Source organism: Panthera onca, chromosome C2, assembly GCF_046562875.1.
Source record: "Panthera onca isolate mPanOnc1 chromosome C2, mPanOnc1 haplotype 2, whole genome shotgun sequence".
NCBI lineage: Eukaryota > Metazoa > Chordata > Mammalia > Carnivora > Felidae > Panthera > Panthera onca.
Genome location: NC_138347.1, coordinates 94553118 through 94567545, shown reverse-complemented (window position 1 = coordinate 94567545; position 14428 = coordinate 94553118). Strand labels below are relative to the sequence as shown.

Sequence of the window (14428 nt, the reverse complement as noted above, 5' to 3'; positions counted from 1 at the left end):
AAAGAAAAAAACCCACGAGTAATGCACTTTTTAAAAAGTTCTTCATGTTATAATAAAATATATCTGTTTTATCCCCTGAATAGCATTTTCTATAATTCAAATACCAGAATATGCTCTGTATACACCAAACTTCTAATTTCATTCTCAGTGCTTACAAGAGGAAGATTCCTGGTTACTTTTTTAAGTCTCCCCACCAGCCCTGCCCCATACCACATTTGGGGGAAGCTGCCATTTAACTAGAAATGTGGCCACATATTTCAGTAAAAGCTGTAATACCTTTTGTAATGTAAGAGCTGATTCCTTTTTTCCACCTAAAAGGCTTATGCTATACCTGATCTTATTTTAAAAACAACAAAAAACTCTGAAAATGTTTAACCAACATCTACCTCTGAGAAAATTTTTAATAGGTATATTGATATTTTGGCAGCCACTGAGTTGAAATTGCAAGCATATGGATATAGGGATATACATACTTTGGCAGCTCTTGATTTGAAAGATATTTTGAGGAGTTATTATTCTCCTGCTTTCAAAGAGAACTCTCTTTATTTTTTTTGTTAATTTAATGCTCATTTATTTTTTGAGAGACACAGAGAGACAGAGTGAAAGTGGGAGAGGGGCAGAGAGCGAGGGAGACAGAGAACCCAAAGCAGGCTCCAGGCTCTGAGCTGTCAGCACAGCACCTGACGCAGAGCTCCAACTCACAAACTGTTCTGAGCTGAAGTTGGAGGCTTAACTGACTGAGCCACCCAGGCACCCCTAAAGAGAAGTCTCTTTAGATGATCCCAGACTGACCTATCCTATTTTTGTATATCTTTAAGTAAAGCATTCCAAAAACTTTGGAGACTACTAAAGTTCTTAGTAACCTACATTTGTTGTGTGTAGTAAAATACACATAACACAAAATTTACCATTTTGACTATTTTTAAATGGACAGTTCAGTGGCATTACATACATTCATATTGTTCAATCATCACCATTATGTATCTCCAGAACGCTTCATTTTGCAAAACTGTAACGCTGTATCCAATGAACAATAACTTCCCATTCCCTCCTCCCTGTAACCCCTGGCAAACACCATTCTATGTCTCTATGAATTTGACTAAGTATCTTACTATTTGCCTTTTTGTGATTGGCTTATTTCATCTAGAATAAGGTGTTCAAGGTTCACCTATGTTTTAGCATACATCAGAATTTCATCTCTTTTTAAGACTTAAATATACTCCACTGTATGTATATACAAATTATTGAGATTGGGATATTAAAGTGTCCAACTATTATACAATTGATTGTACAATTGTCTATCTGGTCCTTTAATTCTGTCGGTGTTTGCTTTATATATTTTGATAGTCATTATCAGGTATGTACATGTTTACAATCGCTGTATCTTTTTGCTACGTTAAAACTTTTAATAATATATAATGTCCTTCCTTATATATTATAAACTTTTTCTATTATAATATCATCTGATACTAGTATAGCCACTGCTGCTCTCTTTTGATTAGTATTTACATGGAACATCTTCTTTTAGCCGAATAAAAACACACAATTGTTATATACTGTAAGCCTGCTGGAGATTTACTAATTCATATGTCTTGGTGTATCTCAATGACTTGGCAATAATTATTGATAGCTTTTTCAGTCTTTAGTAAATATCAAATTGCTCTTTTTATTGCTTATTGAATTTATTTATCTTAATTAGTTTTGTATATAACACACTATTAAGAAAAAGCTTTTTAAATCCTAGATGAGCTCTCTGTTGCTATGAACATTCAAGGGACATCACAGGGAGACCACATCTAAGACACTCCAGGATAATCTCAACGAGGAGCAAGGGAACTTGACGAAGCTCCTGAGTATTGAAACAATTGTAGAAGGTGTGTTCTTGGCTAAATTATCAGGTTAGGAGAAACAGAAATGTGAACTCTGCTGACCCCATCGATATCAGAAGTATAAGAAAGTATTTTTGTTTTATTTCTGAGAAGGATCCAATGCTATTCACTCAAAATGTACATTAGGGAATTCTACAAATTACCACTGCTCAAAGCAAAGCACACCTGAAAGACTACAGAATAATACAGAAGAAAGGTTGCTCAGAAGGATGAACCTATTACCTTTATGTTGGGGTGTAGACGCATTAAAGTCCTCTTGCTGTATTCACTGTTGATTCCAAGAGCGAGTTCCACCTCTTTGTAGAGCATTATGAAGATTCTCACCCCGTCTTGCTGTCACAAGAGAGAACACAAGGAGTGAGAATTTCTGAAAGTAGGTTATGCTTTTTCTTGCCTGTGCATTATAAAGTTTCTTCTATAAACAAGTATAATAAGATATTTAACGAAAAATGCAACACGAGAAGGTGAAACATAAGTATATATCAAGATACAAATGTAACAAAAATGTATGTCCCTTCCATTCTTAGGACTTGTCATACCAACACACAATGTCAATATTTGAAAAGGCTGAAATGGTAAACTTACCAGTGAAAAGTGTTGGTCTTATACCTGTGAACATTTTCAAACACTTACACAACATTAAGGAAAGTGTTGGCCTGATTCAGGTTGCAGGATTAGGGTTTTCGGTTTGTTTTTATTACACTTCCATTAGTTAAAATAGCAGTGACAAAAAACTCTGATGGCAATAAATCACACTAAATATCCCTTAAATGTTTCTGGAGTATTTTGATAGAATTTTTCTTTATTAAAAATTACTTAAGTAAAAAAAAAAACATTTCTTTATCTTCAAAGATGAATATAGTGATTCACATTTGGAACTCATAATTACAACATTAATGTCTATTTGTGACATGACTTCTTTGGAAGTTTCTCTAATGTTCAAAAATCCCTGAGATTTAGCAGCAGCACAAAATTAACATCGATTCAACCTTAGACCTTGGACTTAAAAGAAGACAAATAAGGCCACTGTGAAGGTCAAATTAAATCAAAAGTGCCTGATAAACTTGAACATGCTATGTTAATAATATTTTTATTAGTATTAACTATCAAAGAGACAATGTTGGGGTGCCTGGGTGGTTCAGTTGGTTAAGTGCCCAACTTCTGCTCAGGTCATGATCTTGCAGTTCGCAGGTTTGAGCCCTGCATTGGGCTCTGTGCTGACAGCTCAGAGCCTGGAGCCTGCTTTGAATTCTGTGTCTCCCTCTCTCTCTGCCCCTCCCTCACTCATGTTCTGTCGCTCTCTCTCAAAAATAAATAAATCAACTTTATAATAAACAAATAAATGCAATATTCTAAAAAAAGACAATGTCTAATAGCTGGTAGTATAAAAAAAATAGTATTTTCTCCTCTAGTTTGGATAGTGATAAGGTTTTAGCTAAATTGCCCCACATCTGAATGTCCTTCCTCTTCTCCCTGTCTAGTCACACAGTCCCCTCACCAACATACAGTTAAGAATGTATTCCTCTAGGAAACTCTTATCTTATTTACCCCCACTTCTTTTTTTTTTCAACGTTTTTTTTTTTTTTTTTTTTTTTTTTTTTTTTTTTATTTATTTTTGGGACAGAGAGAGACAGAGCATGAACGGGGGAGGGGCAGAGAGAGAGGGAGACACAGAATCGGAAACAGGCTCCAGGCTCCGAGCCATCAGCCCAGAGCCTGACGCGGGGCTCGAACTCACGGACCGCGAGATCGTGACCTGGCTGAAGTCGGACGCTTAACCGACTGCGCCACCCAGGCGCCCCGTACCCCCACTTCTTATATGACCTTTTTACTTTAGGTTTGCATCCTCAGTACTGCTGTGCAGTTTGCAACATTTGAATTTGCATTCTCTATATCCAACAGCTCTGAAGCCATTTTGAAGCATACTGCATACATATTGGATAATGTATCTACACGTAGGCATTTAAAATCCTAGAGATAAAAGGCAAGAACTTGTACACAGTACAGTACTTTATAAAGCATTAGAGATACTGGCATATGAAATAAACTATAGTGACAAAGAGTAATTTAATTACAGTTTAAATTAACAATCCACGGTAATTAGATATACTTCATAATGGAAATTTGAGTCATTAATTTAAGAAGCCAACTGGGTCGAACACAACTAATTTATAAGAATTGGTTATTTTTGCAACACTATAAAAATATGAAGTATCATAAGAGTTAATATTTTTAAGTTGCAGGGTACAAAATCTTGGAGTACACCAAATATATATATAGTTCCCCAATATTGGTCTGCCAATATTAAGAAGCATGTTTTGGCCATTATATCCTTATAAGAACACATCCCTTCAAAATACTAACACTATCGGTATGCCTGAGTAACTCAGTAGGAGAAGCATCTGACTTTGGCTCAGGTCATGGTCTCATGGCTTGTGAGTTCGAGCCCAACATCAGGCTCTGCTGACAGCTCAGAGCCTGGAGCCTGCTTTGGAATCTGGGTCTCTGTCTCTCTCTTTGCCCCTCCCCCGCTTGTACTCTCTCTCTCTCTCTCTCTCTCTCTCTCTCTCTCTCTCTCTCTCAAATAAATAAGCATTCAAAAAAATTTCAAAATACTAACACTCTATATTTCTTGGTGTGACATCTGAAAAGTGCATACATTTTTGGAGGAATATACTTAAATATATGTTCTGAGCTGCACTAAGGAAAGTCAAATGAGCGATGGATATTAAGGAGGGCACCTGTAGTAATGAGACTGGGTATCGTATGTAAGTGATGAATCACTAAATTCTACTCCTGAAACCAATATTGCAGAGTATGTTAACTAAAATTTAAATTTGAATGTGAAAAGTAAAATGCATTCTGACCCTGAAAAAAAAAAAAAGGATAAAAAAATACATATGTCATCCTATTTCTCTGGTTAATAGCTGACTTTTGGAATTTTCTTATTAGTAATTAAAATTATGCAACTATTACTGCAACCAAGTGCATAAGGACAGACCAGATAAAGAAATAAGGAAGTGAAAGTGTAGGCAAGACATGAACAGATTAGCTTCTAAGAGTTCAGTCACTTAGTGCTCTGCAATGAACCACTGGTGGAGAGCTCTAAATGCAAACTAGAACATTATTTTTTCCCTCTACTGTTCATATACACTCTGCTATTTGGGTATTTTAGGATTCAGTACTGAATAGCAGCAACACAAAATAGCCTCCCATTTAAAGATACAGTATAAAGTCTAAAACCCAAAATTGCAACCCAAATTATAAAACATTATACCTGACATCTTTCGTCACGTTTATTTTAAATGAATGAAATTGTGCTTCTTCAGCTTATGAAATTACCATTCTTGAAGGACAGGAGTTGCAATTTAGACCCTGGCTTGATTCTTTTTTTTTTTTTTTCCTTATTTTTTTTTAATTTATTTTTTAATTAATTTATTTTTTAATTTACATCCAAGTTAGTATAGGGGCGCCTGGGTGGCGCGGTCGGTTAAGCGTCCGACTTCAGCCAGGTCACGATCTCGCGGTCCGTGAGTTCGAGCCCCGCGTCAGGCTCTGGGCTGATGGCTCGGAGCCTGGAGCCTGTTTCCGATTCTGTGTCTCCCTCTCTCTCTGCCCCTCCCCCGTTCATGCTCTGTCTCTCTCTGTCCCAAAAATAAATAAAAAAAAAAAAAAAAAAAAATTTACATCCAAGTTAGTATATAGTGCAACCATGATTTTACGAGTAGATTCTTTTATGCCCCTTACCCATTTAGCCCATCCCCCCTCCCACAACCCCTCCAGTAACTCTGTTTGTTCTCCATATTTAAGAGTCTCTTATGTTTTGTCCCCCTCCCTGTTTTTATATTCTTTTTGCTTCCCTTCCCTTATGTTCATCTGTTTTGTCTCTTAAAGTCATCATATGAGTGAAGTCACATGATATTTGTCTTTCTCTAATTTTGCTTAGCATACTACCTTCTAGTTCCAGACCCTGGCCTGATTCTTACAGTTTTCTACTGACCTGCATAACTAATGGATTTTTGAAATAATAGAGATGTTAACACTAATGGATTACATTATTACCCTCCATTTATTAATACCTTACATTTTCTTCTATATTTTGTCTTTTCTCATTGAAATAAATTAACTCCAAAGGAAATAGGGTAGAGACTTTTAAGTCTTTTTAGCTTATATACAAAAGACTAATAAGGAAGTAAGAAAACAGTTCATTTTAGGTAATCTGGTTTACAATTATTTACTTATATCTGTATCAGAATGAACAGTTAATTAGTGACAAGATTTCTGTGATCATAAAGCAATAAATTCCTCTTCTTTTGGTCAAAGTATTACAACACTATCATAAACCCTAAACTACAAAGGGCAAAGGAAAAATGTTTCCTGACAATGAAGGCATTTTCCCGGTCATAATAGTGCAGCCTTACACAAAATGTGAGAAATAACTGTGCAAAATGAAAGCCAAATTAGAAAAGAAAAAAGGACTGATGTGAATTCTGTAATTTAAGAAATACACATCTGAAGCATCCAATGTTTTGCCAACACCTTTTCATGACCCTAGGGGAAATTACTTTTTATTACAGAGGAGGAAGAAAAGTATTAATAGGCCAAGTAGAAAAATGAATGGCCTGGAGGGGATTACACAATGTCATCTTTCTCATCTCTGCTGAAGTCACGTAACCCAAAGGTTAACGGAACACACGTCACACTATCAACACAGAATAAACTTTGTAAAACCGGAGTTTCAAAAGTTGAAAGTTCTGACCTCTTTTCTAACTAGTTTTGAATCAAGTAGAGCAGACATAAGAGTATACATAGTAGGAATTTTTAGGAACTTCACATATACAAAATACATGCGAAGACAATAAAAAGTAAAAAAATTTTATAGTCGAAATCAAAGAGACTTTTTTGAGTCCATTTTTTTCTCTCTGATTACTCAAAATACTGTGGTCAAAATATTTTCTAAATGCAGCCAGGTTTGTCTCCTGCCTCGAGACAGCTTAACTTATGCATCCCCAGGATAATCACCAACTTTATCATTTGTCAAGGACTTCTGCAGAGTGTGCAATATTTGGGGAAAATGAAAAATAAAGGACAGGAGATCACATCCTCACCATTCAATGTAAGCAATGTGAAAAAGTACAAATTCTCCTTTTTTTTTTTTTTTTTGAACCAGTTCTATTTGAAGCATAGTCTTCAAGGTTGAAGATCTATTTTTCCTTTCCCACACATGCCCTTCTAGCCCACCACTTTGATAAGATCCTGTTTTATTTTCCTGTGTGGAGATGTGATTATCTCATTTGACAAACCCGAACATCTTTTCCTCCTAAATGATCACTGATTGCAGCTCTAGAATGTGGCTTGTGGTCCAGGACAGAAAGAAACTACCTCACAACAAAAATCACCCCTGAGGACCTAAACCCTTTTCTGTAGGTCTCCAGGTGGCTGCATTTGAAGATTTTTTTCAGTGCAAGTCCCATCAGAAATATCATGTTCCTAGGGTGCCTGGGTGGTTCAGTTAGTTAATCGTCTGGCTTCAGCTCAGGTCATGATCTCACTGTTTGTGAGTTTGAGCCCTGTGTTGGGCTCTGTGCTGACAGCTCAGAGCCTACAGCCTGCTTTGGATTCTATGTCTCTCTCTCTCTCTCTCTCTCTCTCTCTCTGCCCCCCTCTCTCTCTTGCACTCTGTGCGTGTGTTTCTCTCTCAAAAATAAATAAACATTAAAAATTTTAAAAAAAGAATCATCACATTTCTAAGGTTGAAATATACACATTGGGTACATGAATACAGTTGCCATAACTATGATGCACTTTATTTCAACTCTTGGGGCAGTCCATGCAGACCTGTGGGAAACCCTGGGATGCTGACTTGAGCCATAATCAGCTTCTAAGTCAAGGTTGGCTTATGCTATTTTAAATGATAACACTGCTATTCAAAAGGTAAAAGAAATAGGAAATTACCAGTTTGGCTATCACCAGAGAAACAAAATATTGTATTTCTTCCATAAAAACAGCCATTGTAAGAGATGTTTGCCTGTATCCTGGCTATGAGGCAGAGACACAAAATTCCTCCCCCCAAATCTACACAATGAGATAGAAGAAAAAAAATGTATTTATTTTAATCAACCTTGTGGATCTCTGGGATCCATTAATGTAAGAATAAATGTTATTTTTTCAACCCAGTACTCTGTGAAAGTAGTGGCTTTCAGAAACTAAATAATTTAGGTGAGACAGTGTTTGTAGGCATAGAAAATAACAATTTACAATGATCTGGGTATTAAAAATTTATGACCAAAATAATATGGTATAGCTAAATTAAGGAAGAGCAATTCTGCCAAATGTACCACTAAGAAATTAATATTTAATAATATTACTATTTCCTTAGGAAGTTGGTTTTTTTTTGAGAGAGAGAGCGAGCGAGCACAAGAGCAGGAGAGAGGGCCAGAGGGAGAGGGAGAGAGAGAATCCCAAGAAGGCTCCATGCTCAGCTCAAAAACTGATATAGGGCTCAATCTTATGACCCTGGGATCATAACCTGAGCTGAAATCAAGTAGGATACTCAACCAACTGAGCCACCCAGGTACCCCTCTTTAGGAAAATTTTAAAATCATTACGTGCAATTTAAAAATTCCAAGTTTCACAAAGCAGATGGAATTGAAATGAAGCACCATTATCAGGCAATAGTATTTACTTGGCCATGGTGTTCACCTAGGACCTCACCAGGGTTCATGGGCCATAAAAGCAAAGAAAGCCCACACTGGTGATAGAAAAGTCAACTAGACAGTAGCCTGAGGGGAAAACAAACATATGAGAGCTAACACAACATGGAGGGCCAGGCCTGCAGGATCTTTGGAATCTTTCTCCTAAGCCCTGCTCAGGCATTTGCTAGCTTTCTGGAATTTACTCAGATGTCCTGTAGGCACCTCACACTCAAGTCAGCTGGAATTTAGCTCATCGAACCCGAGTTCTTTCCACTTCTTCCCATTGCCAGACTCACCTTCCTAATACACCATTTTGATCAGATCACCAGACTCCTCTACCAGACTCGAACCTTCCCCAGTCACTTCCTACTTTCTTCCATTAAGTCCAAACGACTGACTTGGCTCGCAAGCCTCCACATCTGGCTGCAACAGCCTTTCCAGCTTGATCCCTCATCGTACTTACGCTAACACTCAGCTATAATTAGCCTTGTCACTTTACTGACAAAGCCTTGGGAATTCCTGCCTCCGGAATGTTTCCTCACCACAGTTTCTACACCTAGAAACTTCTTCCTTTCATTTAAATTTTTTTGCCCATCCTAAATGCCTTAAATTCCTCATATTGTGAGGGACTTCCCCACCAGAGCTTCCCATAGTAGGCACTCAACAAATACATATTGATTGAAACCTACAACAGTAAAGTGTTGGATGCGTACTATGAAGAGAGGATTTACTAGTATGGTTGACAATTGCTAGGCCAGACTGGAACAACTTAACTAAAATGGAATCTTGAGGAGAGATGGGAAAAACGCTGTTTCGTAGAGAGAAACGTGGAGAAGGCTATAGCCCATTCAATATGTAGAAGGAAGTTTGATAAGGCTAGGACTAAACCTGGGACACGAGTCCTTCAGCAAGCCTTCCATGGGCAGGGATGGAGTCCTACTCACATTCATGGCATCTTTAGTAATTAGTGTAGTACCTGGCTCCTAGGAGACACTCAGTAACTTTATGCTGAATTATTTATTTAATGAACATACAAATAACGCTTTTGAAGACAGAATTTCCAATTTTGTGAATGGAATTCTTTTGAGGCAATGAATTAGACTAGCCATGAAAATAATGCTGTTTGGCAGAACATGTGTCTGAAATAAAGCTTATCAACTTCTTTTTCCATCAGTATTAGTGAGGTCTGACTATATCTATGGATTATCTTTAGAAATCTTAAAGGCATGGGGAAAGACACTGAAAGAGGGAGGATGGGTAAATGGGGAAAGCAATAAGAGAACGTGGAGAATGGGAAAGAAGAAATGAGTCACAACTATAAGAAACAAAAATTCTTGTTTTTACCCAATTACCCAGGATCTACAAATTATGTTAGAATGTTTAATGATAGAATAATAAAGGGGTGCCTGCGTGGCTCACTTAAGCGTCTGACTTTGGCTCAGGTCATGATTTCCTGGTTCGTGAGTCTGAGCCCCGCGTCAGGCTCTGTGCTGATGGCTTAGAGCCTGGAGCCTGCTTCGGATTCTGTGTCTCCCTCTCTCTCTGCGCTTACCCACTTGCACTCACTCTCTCTCACTCACACACACTCTCTCTCTCTCTCAAAAATGAAAAAAAAATAAACATTTAAAAAATGATAGAATAAAAAAGCTTAAGACAATTTCAAGTAATAGTAGAAAAAAAAAAGCTGGCACTTCCTAGTTTGGACATGATTAATAGCAAATCCAGATCTATTCTAATTTTACTTAATTTACCTTGGTTGAGAGCCAACTATATAAAAACATTCATTAGAAATAAGAATGTAAAGTAGTCATTGATGAGCCTATACTGTTTCAGTTACTTACTTTTTATGCCAAAAAGAATACACTCAATGCTTACCCAGAATCTACAGGGTCAATTGGAGAGGAGGCAATTCCACATTTTTACCATGAACTTTCTCAAAACTGGAACCAAAGCAACACCAATTCTTACTGCCCTTCTTTTTGATATTCTTCTACATTATCTTGGCCCCAACTGAATGAAATAATTCTCCTAATGACTTTGTGTTTTGATCAAATGGCAGAATAATGAATAAAAAATAAAATGCTACATTTCATTTCACCCTTTATTATTCAACGATAAAATCTTGTTACAGTTCTTTTGCCTATAAAATTAACTGCCTATAACTGATTAAAAATCAAAACTTAGAGTTCCTGATACAATCCATGCTGTGAATTAGGCTAACATATTTATGCAGTCAAGAGTAACAGGAAAAAAGAACCAAATAAACTTGAAAACCACAAATATTCCACTTTTTATCAAACTCTAAAGAAAAAAGCTATGCTTATATATGAAGGGCTTTGAAAAGAAAAGGTATTTCAGAAACAATAAACATTGAAAAAATTACATCAGCCAAGGTTTGGAATACGTACTGCTTTTCGTTTAAGAATGCAGTCCAACCTCCAACGATTTCCTTCAACCACCGGGCGTTTCAGGAAGATTTCTGGACTCAGCCTGAAATCACAAAAGCAAGAGTTTTAAAAAGTAAAATGAAGGTAGACTTAGAGAACTCAGTGACTTCTTAAAATGTAATAACATGCATGTCATAGGAGTCCCAGAAGAAGAAGAGAGAGAAAGGGGGGAAGAAGGTTTATCTGAGCAAATCATAACTGAAAACTTCCCTACTCTGGAGAAGATCACCGGCATCGAGACCCAAGAAGCACAGGAAACTCCCATTAAATTCAACAAAAGCCAGCCATCACCTAGACATATCATATAGTCAAATTCACAAAAGGCACAGACAAGGAAAGAATCCTGAAAGCAGCAAGGGAAAAAAGTCCTTAACTTACAAGGGAAGATAGATCAGGCTTGCAGCAGATCTGTCCACAGAAACCTGTCAGGTCAGAGGGAGTGGCAGGAAATAGTCAACGTGCTAAATGGGAAAAATAGGCAGCCAAGGATTCTTTATCCAACAAGGCTGTCATTCAGAATGGAAACTGAGACAAAGAGTTTCCCAGACAAACAAAAACTAAAGGACTTCATGACCACTAAACCAGCCCTGCAAGAAATATTAAAGGAGACTCTGAGTGGGAAAGAAATACCAAAAGCAACAGACTAGAGCCTACTTCGGCTCTAGGAACAGAGAACATCACCAGAAACACCAGCTTTACAGGTAACACAATGGCACTAGATTCATATCTTTCAGTAATCACTCTGAATGTAAATAGACTAAATGCTCCAATCAAAAGACAAAATATAAAATTCTGATTGTGCCATCAGAAGCAAAGGCAACTTTAGCGCAAATGCCACCATCCTCCTCCTCCTCCAGTGTGGCGGGTCATTGAAAGCTCTGCTAGGAGTTCACATATAACTTTACCTGGGAACAACAGCCTTGAGCCATTAAAAAAAAAAAAAAAATCACTATGATTTCTCTTTCTCTCTTACTCACACATGCAAATATATATGCATATGCAGATACTGGTGATTGCCCAGACAACAGCCATTTTCCACCTTCTTTCTTCAGTCAGAATCTACCTCCCACAATGAGATATATGAGGAGGCACACATGGGTTTAATGGGAAAGTTTTTCCTCTTTGATCTCTCTTTCTTATACGCACGCACGCACACACACACACACACCAGGAAAAGTAGCTGTACAACAGATGTTGTTTGGGGATATGATGCGTAGGCAGGTATAGCCATATTGAAATTCTAAAGGTAAAACCAGAACCCTGAAATCACTAGACCATTTTGCCAACTTTAGGACTGCTTAACTTTGGGTTTCTCATTAAACAAGACAAATAAATCCTCACTGTTTAAGCCACCTTTAGTTGAGAATTCTGTTAATCCAAGCCAAGAGTATTCTAATTGATAAACATAAACACTGACTTTCTATACCAAGGAGCAGTGTCCATAGGACCTGGGGCTTTCTGAGCAGGGAAGAAGGCAGGTTTGCTGATGGATGACATTTTTTTCCAATGTAAAAATGGGGTGAGATCTGAAGTCAGTGTTTGAGTTAAATCTATATATGATGTAACTACTCTATGATGAGGAAAAACAGAACAAAATATGTACAATAAAGGAAACTTTATCTGCTGAAATGCTAGACCTGGAGGAGCAGGAGTAGACTGCAAGGATTAAAGCCTTATAGAGTACCAGGCTGGAGTAGTGCCTTGCCAGAGAGGCCTCTGAGCATGTGAAAACAACAGTTGTAAGGAGCTAAAGATATTTTTAAAATCTTTTTATGCTCTATTTTATTCAGTTAAAGAAAAATAAAGCCCCAAAGATAAAATACCCTAAGGAAATACACACTGTGTAAGATAAATAAGAAAACAGACAAATGGTGGGGTGTGTGCAGTACTTAATTTAGTGTAGGAAAGGAACACAGAGGCAATCTATGTCCAAACAAAGAAACAAAAATGCAGCAATTGCTAGCAAAGGATCTAAAATGAATTAAAAAGAGGTCTGTTACAGGAAGCCATCAAAATGGAGAAAGCAGGCAAAAACCTCTTTGATCTTGGCTGCAGCAACTTCTTACTCAACACGTCTCTGGAGGCAAGGGAAACAAAAACAAAAATGAACTACTGGGACCTCATCAAAATAAAAAGCTTCTGCACAGAGAAGGAAACAATCAGCAAAACTAAAAGGCAACCGACGGAATGGGAGAAGATATTTGCAAACAACATATCAGATAAAGGGTTAGTATCCAAAATCTATAAAGAATTTATCAAACTCAACACCCAAAAAACAAATAATCCGGTGAAGAAATGGGCAAAAGACATGAATAGACACTTCTCCAAAGAAGACATCCAGATGGCCAACTGACACATGAAAAAATGCTCCACGTCACTCATCATCAGGGCAATACAAATCAAAACCACAATGAGATACCACCTTACACCTGTCAGAATGGCTCACATTAACAACTCAGGCAACAACAGATATTGGCGAGGATGTGGAGAAAGAGGAACTCGTTTGCATTGCTGGTGGGAATGCAAGCTGGTGCAGCCACTCTGGAAAACAGTATGGAGGTTCCTCAAAAAGCTAAAAATAGAACTACCCTATGACCCAGAAAATGCACTACCAGGCATTTATCCAAGGGATACAGGTGTGCTGTTTCGAAGAGACACATGCACCCCCGTGTTTATAGCAGCACTATCAACAATAGCCAAAGCATGGAAAGAGCCCAAATGCCCACTGATGGATGAGTGGATAAAGAAGATGTGGCATATATATACAATGGAGTATGACTCAGCAATCAAAAAGAATGAAAGCTTACCATTTGCAACTATATGGATGGAATTGGAGGGTATTATGCTAAGTGAAATTAGTCAGACAAAGACAAAAATCATATGACTTCACTCATATGAGGACTTTAAGAGACAAAACAGATGAACATAAGGGAAGGGAAACAAAAATCATATAAAAACAGGGAGGGGGACAAAACATAAGAGATTCATAAATATGAAGAACAAACAGAGGGTTACTGGAGGGAGTGTGGGAGGGGGGATGGGCTATGTGGGTAAGGGGCACTAACGAATCTACCCCTGAAATCATTGTTGCACTATATGCTAACTAATTTGGATGTAAATTAAAAAAAATAAAAAATAAAATTTTAAAAAATTTAAAAATTAAAAAAAAAGGTGTTTTAGGTAGAAATGTGCATTGCTATACACTGCTTGTTCACTGAAGGTGAGAGATACCAAACAACATAGATTCTTGAAATTTTTTTTTTTTAACATTTATTTATTTTTGAGACAGAGAGAGACAGAGCATGAATGGGGGGAGGGGCAGAGAGAGAGGGAGACACAGAATTGGAAGCAGGCTCCAGGCTCTGAGCCATCAGCCCAGAGCCCGACGCGGGGCTCG

The 14428-nt window shown here is 37.5% G+C and overlaps 1 protein-coding gene across 6 annotated transcripts in view; it reads right to left on the bottom strand.

The window, feature by feature from the left end:
- Positions 1-14428, bottom strand: part of PLD1 (phospholipase D1) — a 206701-nt gene that overhangs the window by 78302 nt on the left and 113971 nt on the right. For all 6 annotated transcript variants that reach the window (XM_060640746.3, XM_060640749.3, XM_060640747.3 and 3 more), the window contains 2 exons: positions 10993-11074; positions 2112-2222 (listed from right to left, as the gene is read on the bottom strand). In XM_060640746.3, coding sequence (XP_060496729.2) covers positions 2112-2222; positions 10993-11074 — 193 coding nt within the window. The remainder of the gene's footprint in view (positions 1-2111; positions 2223-10992; positions 11075-14428) is intronic.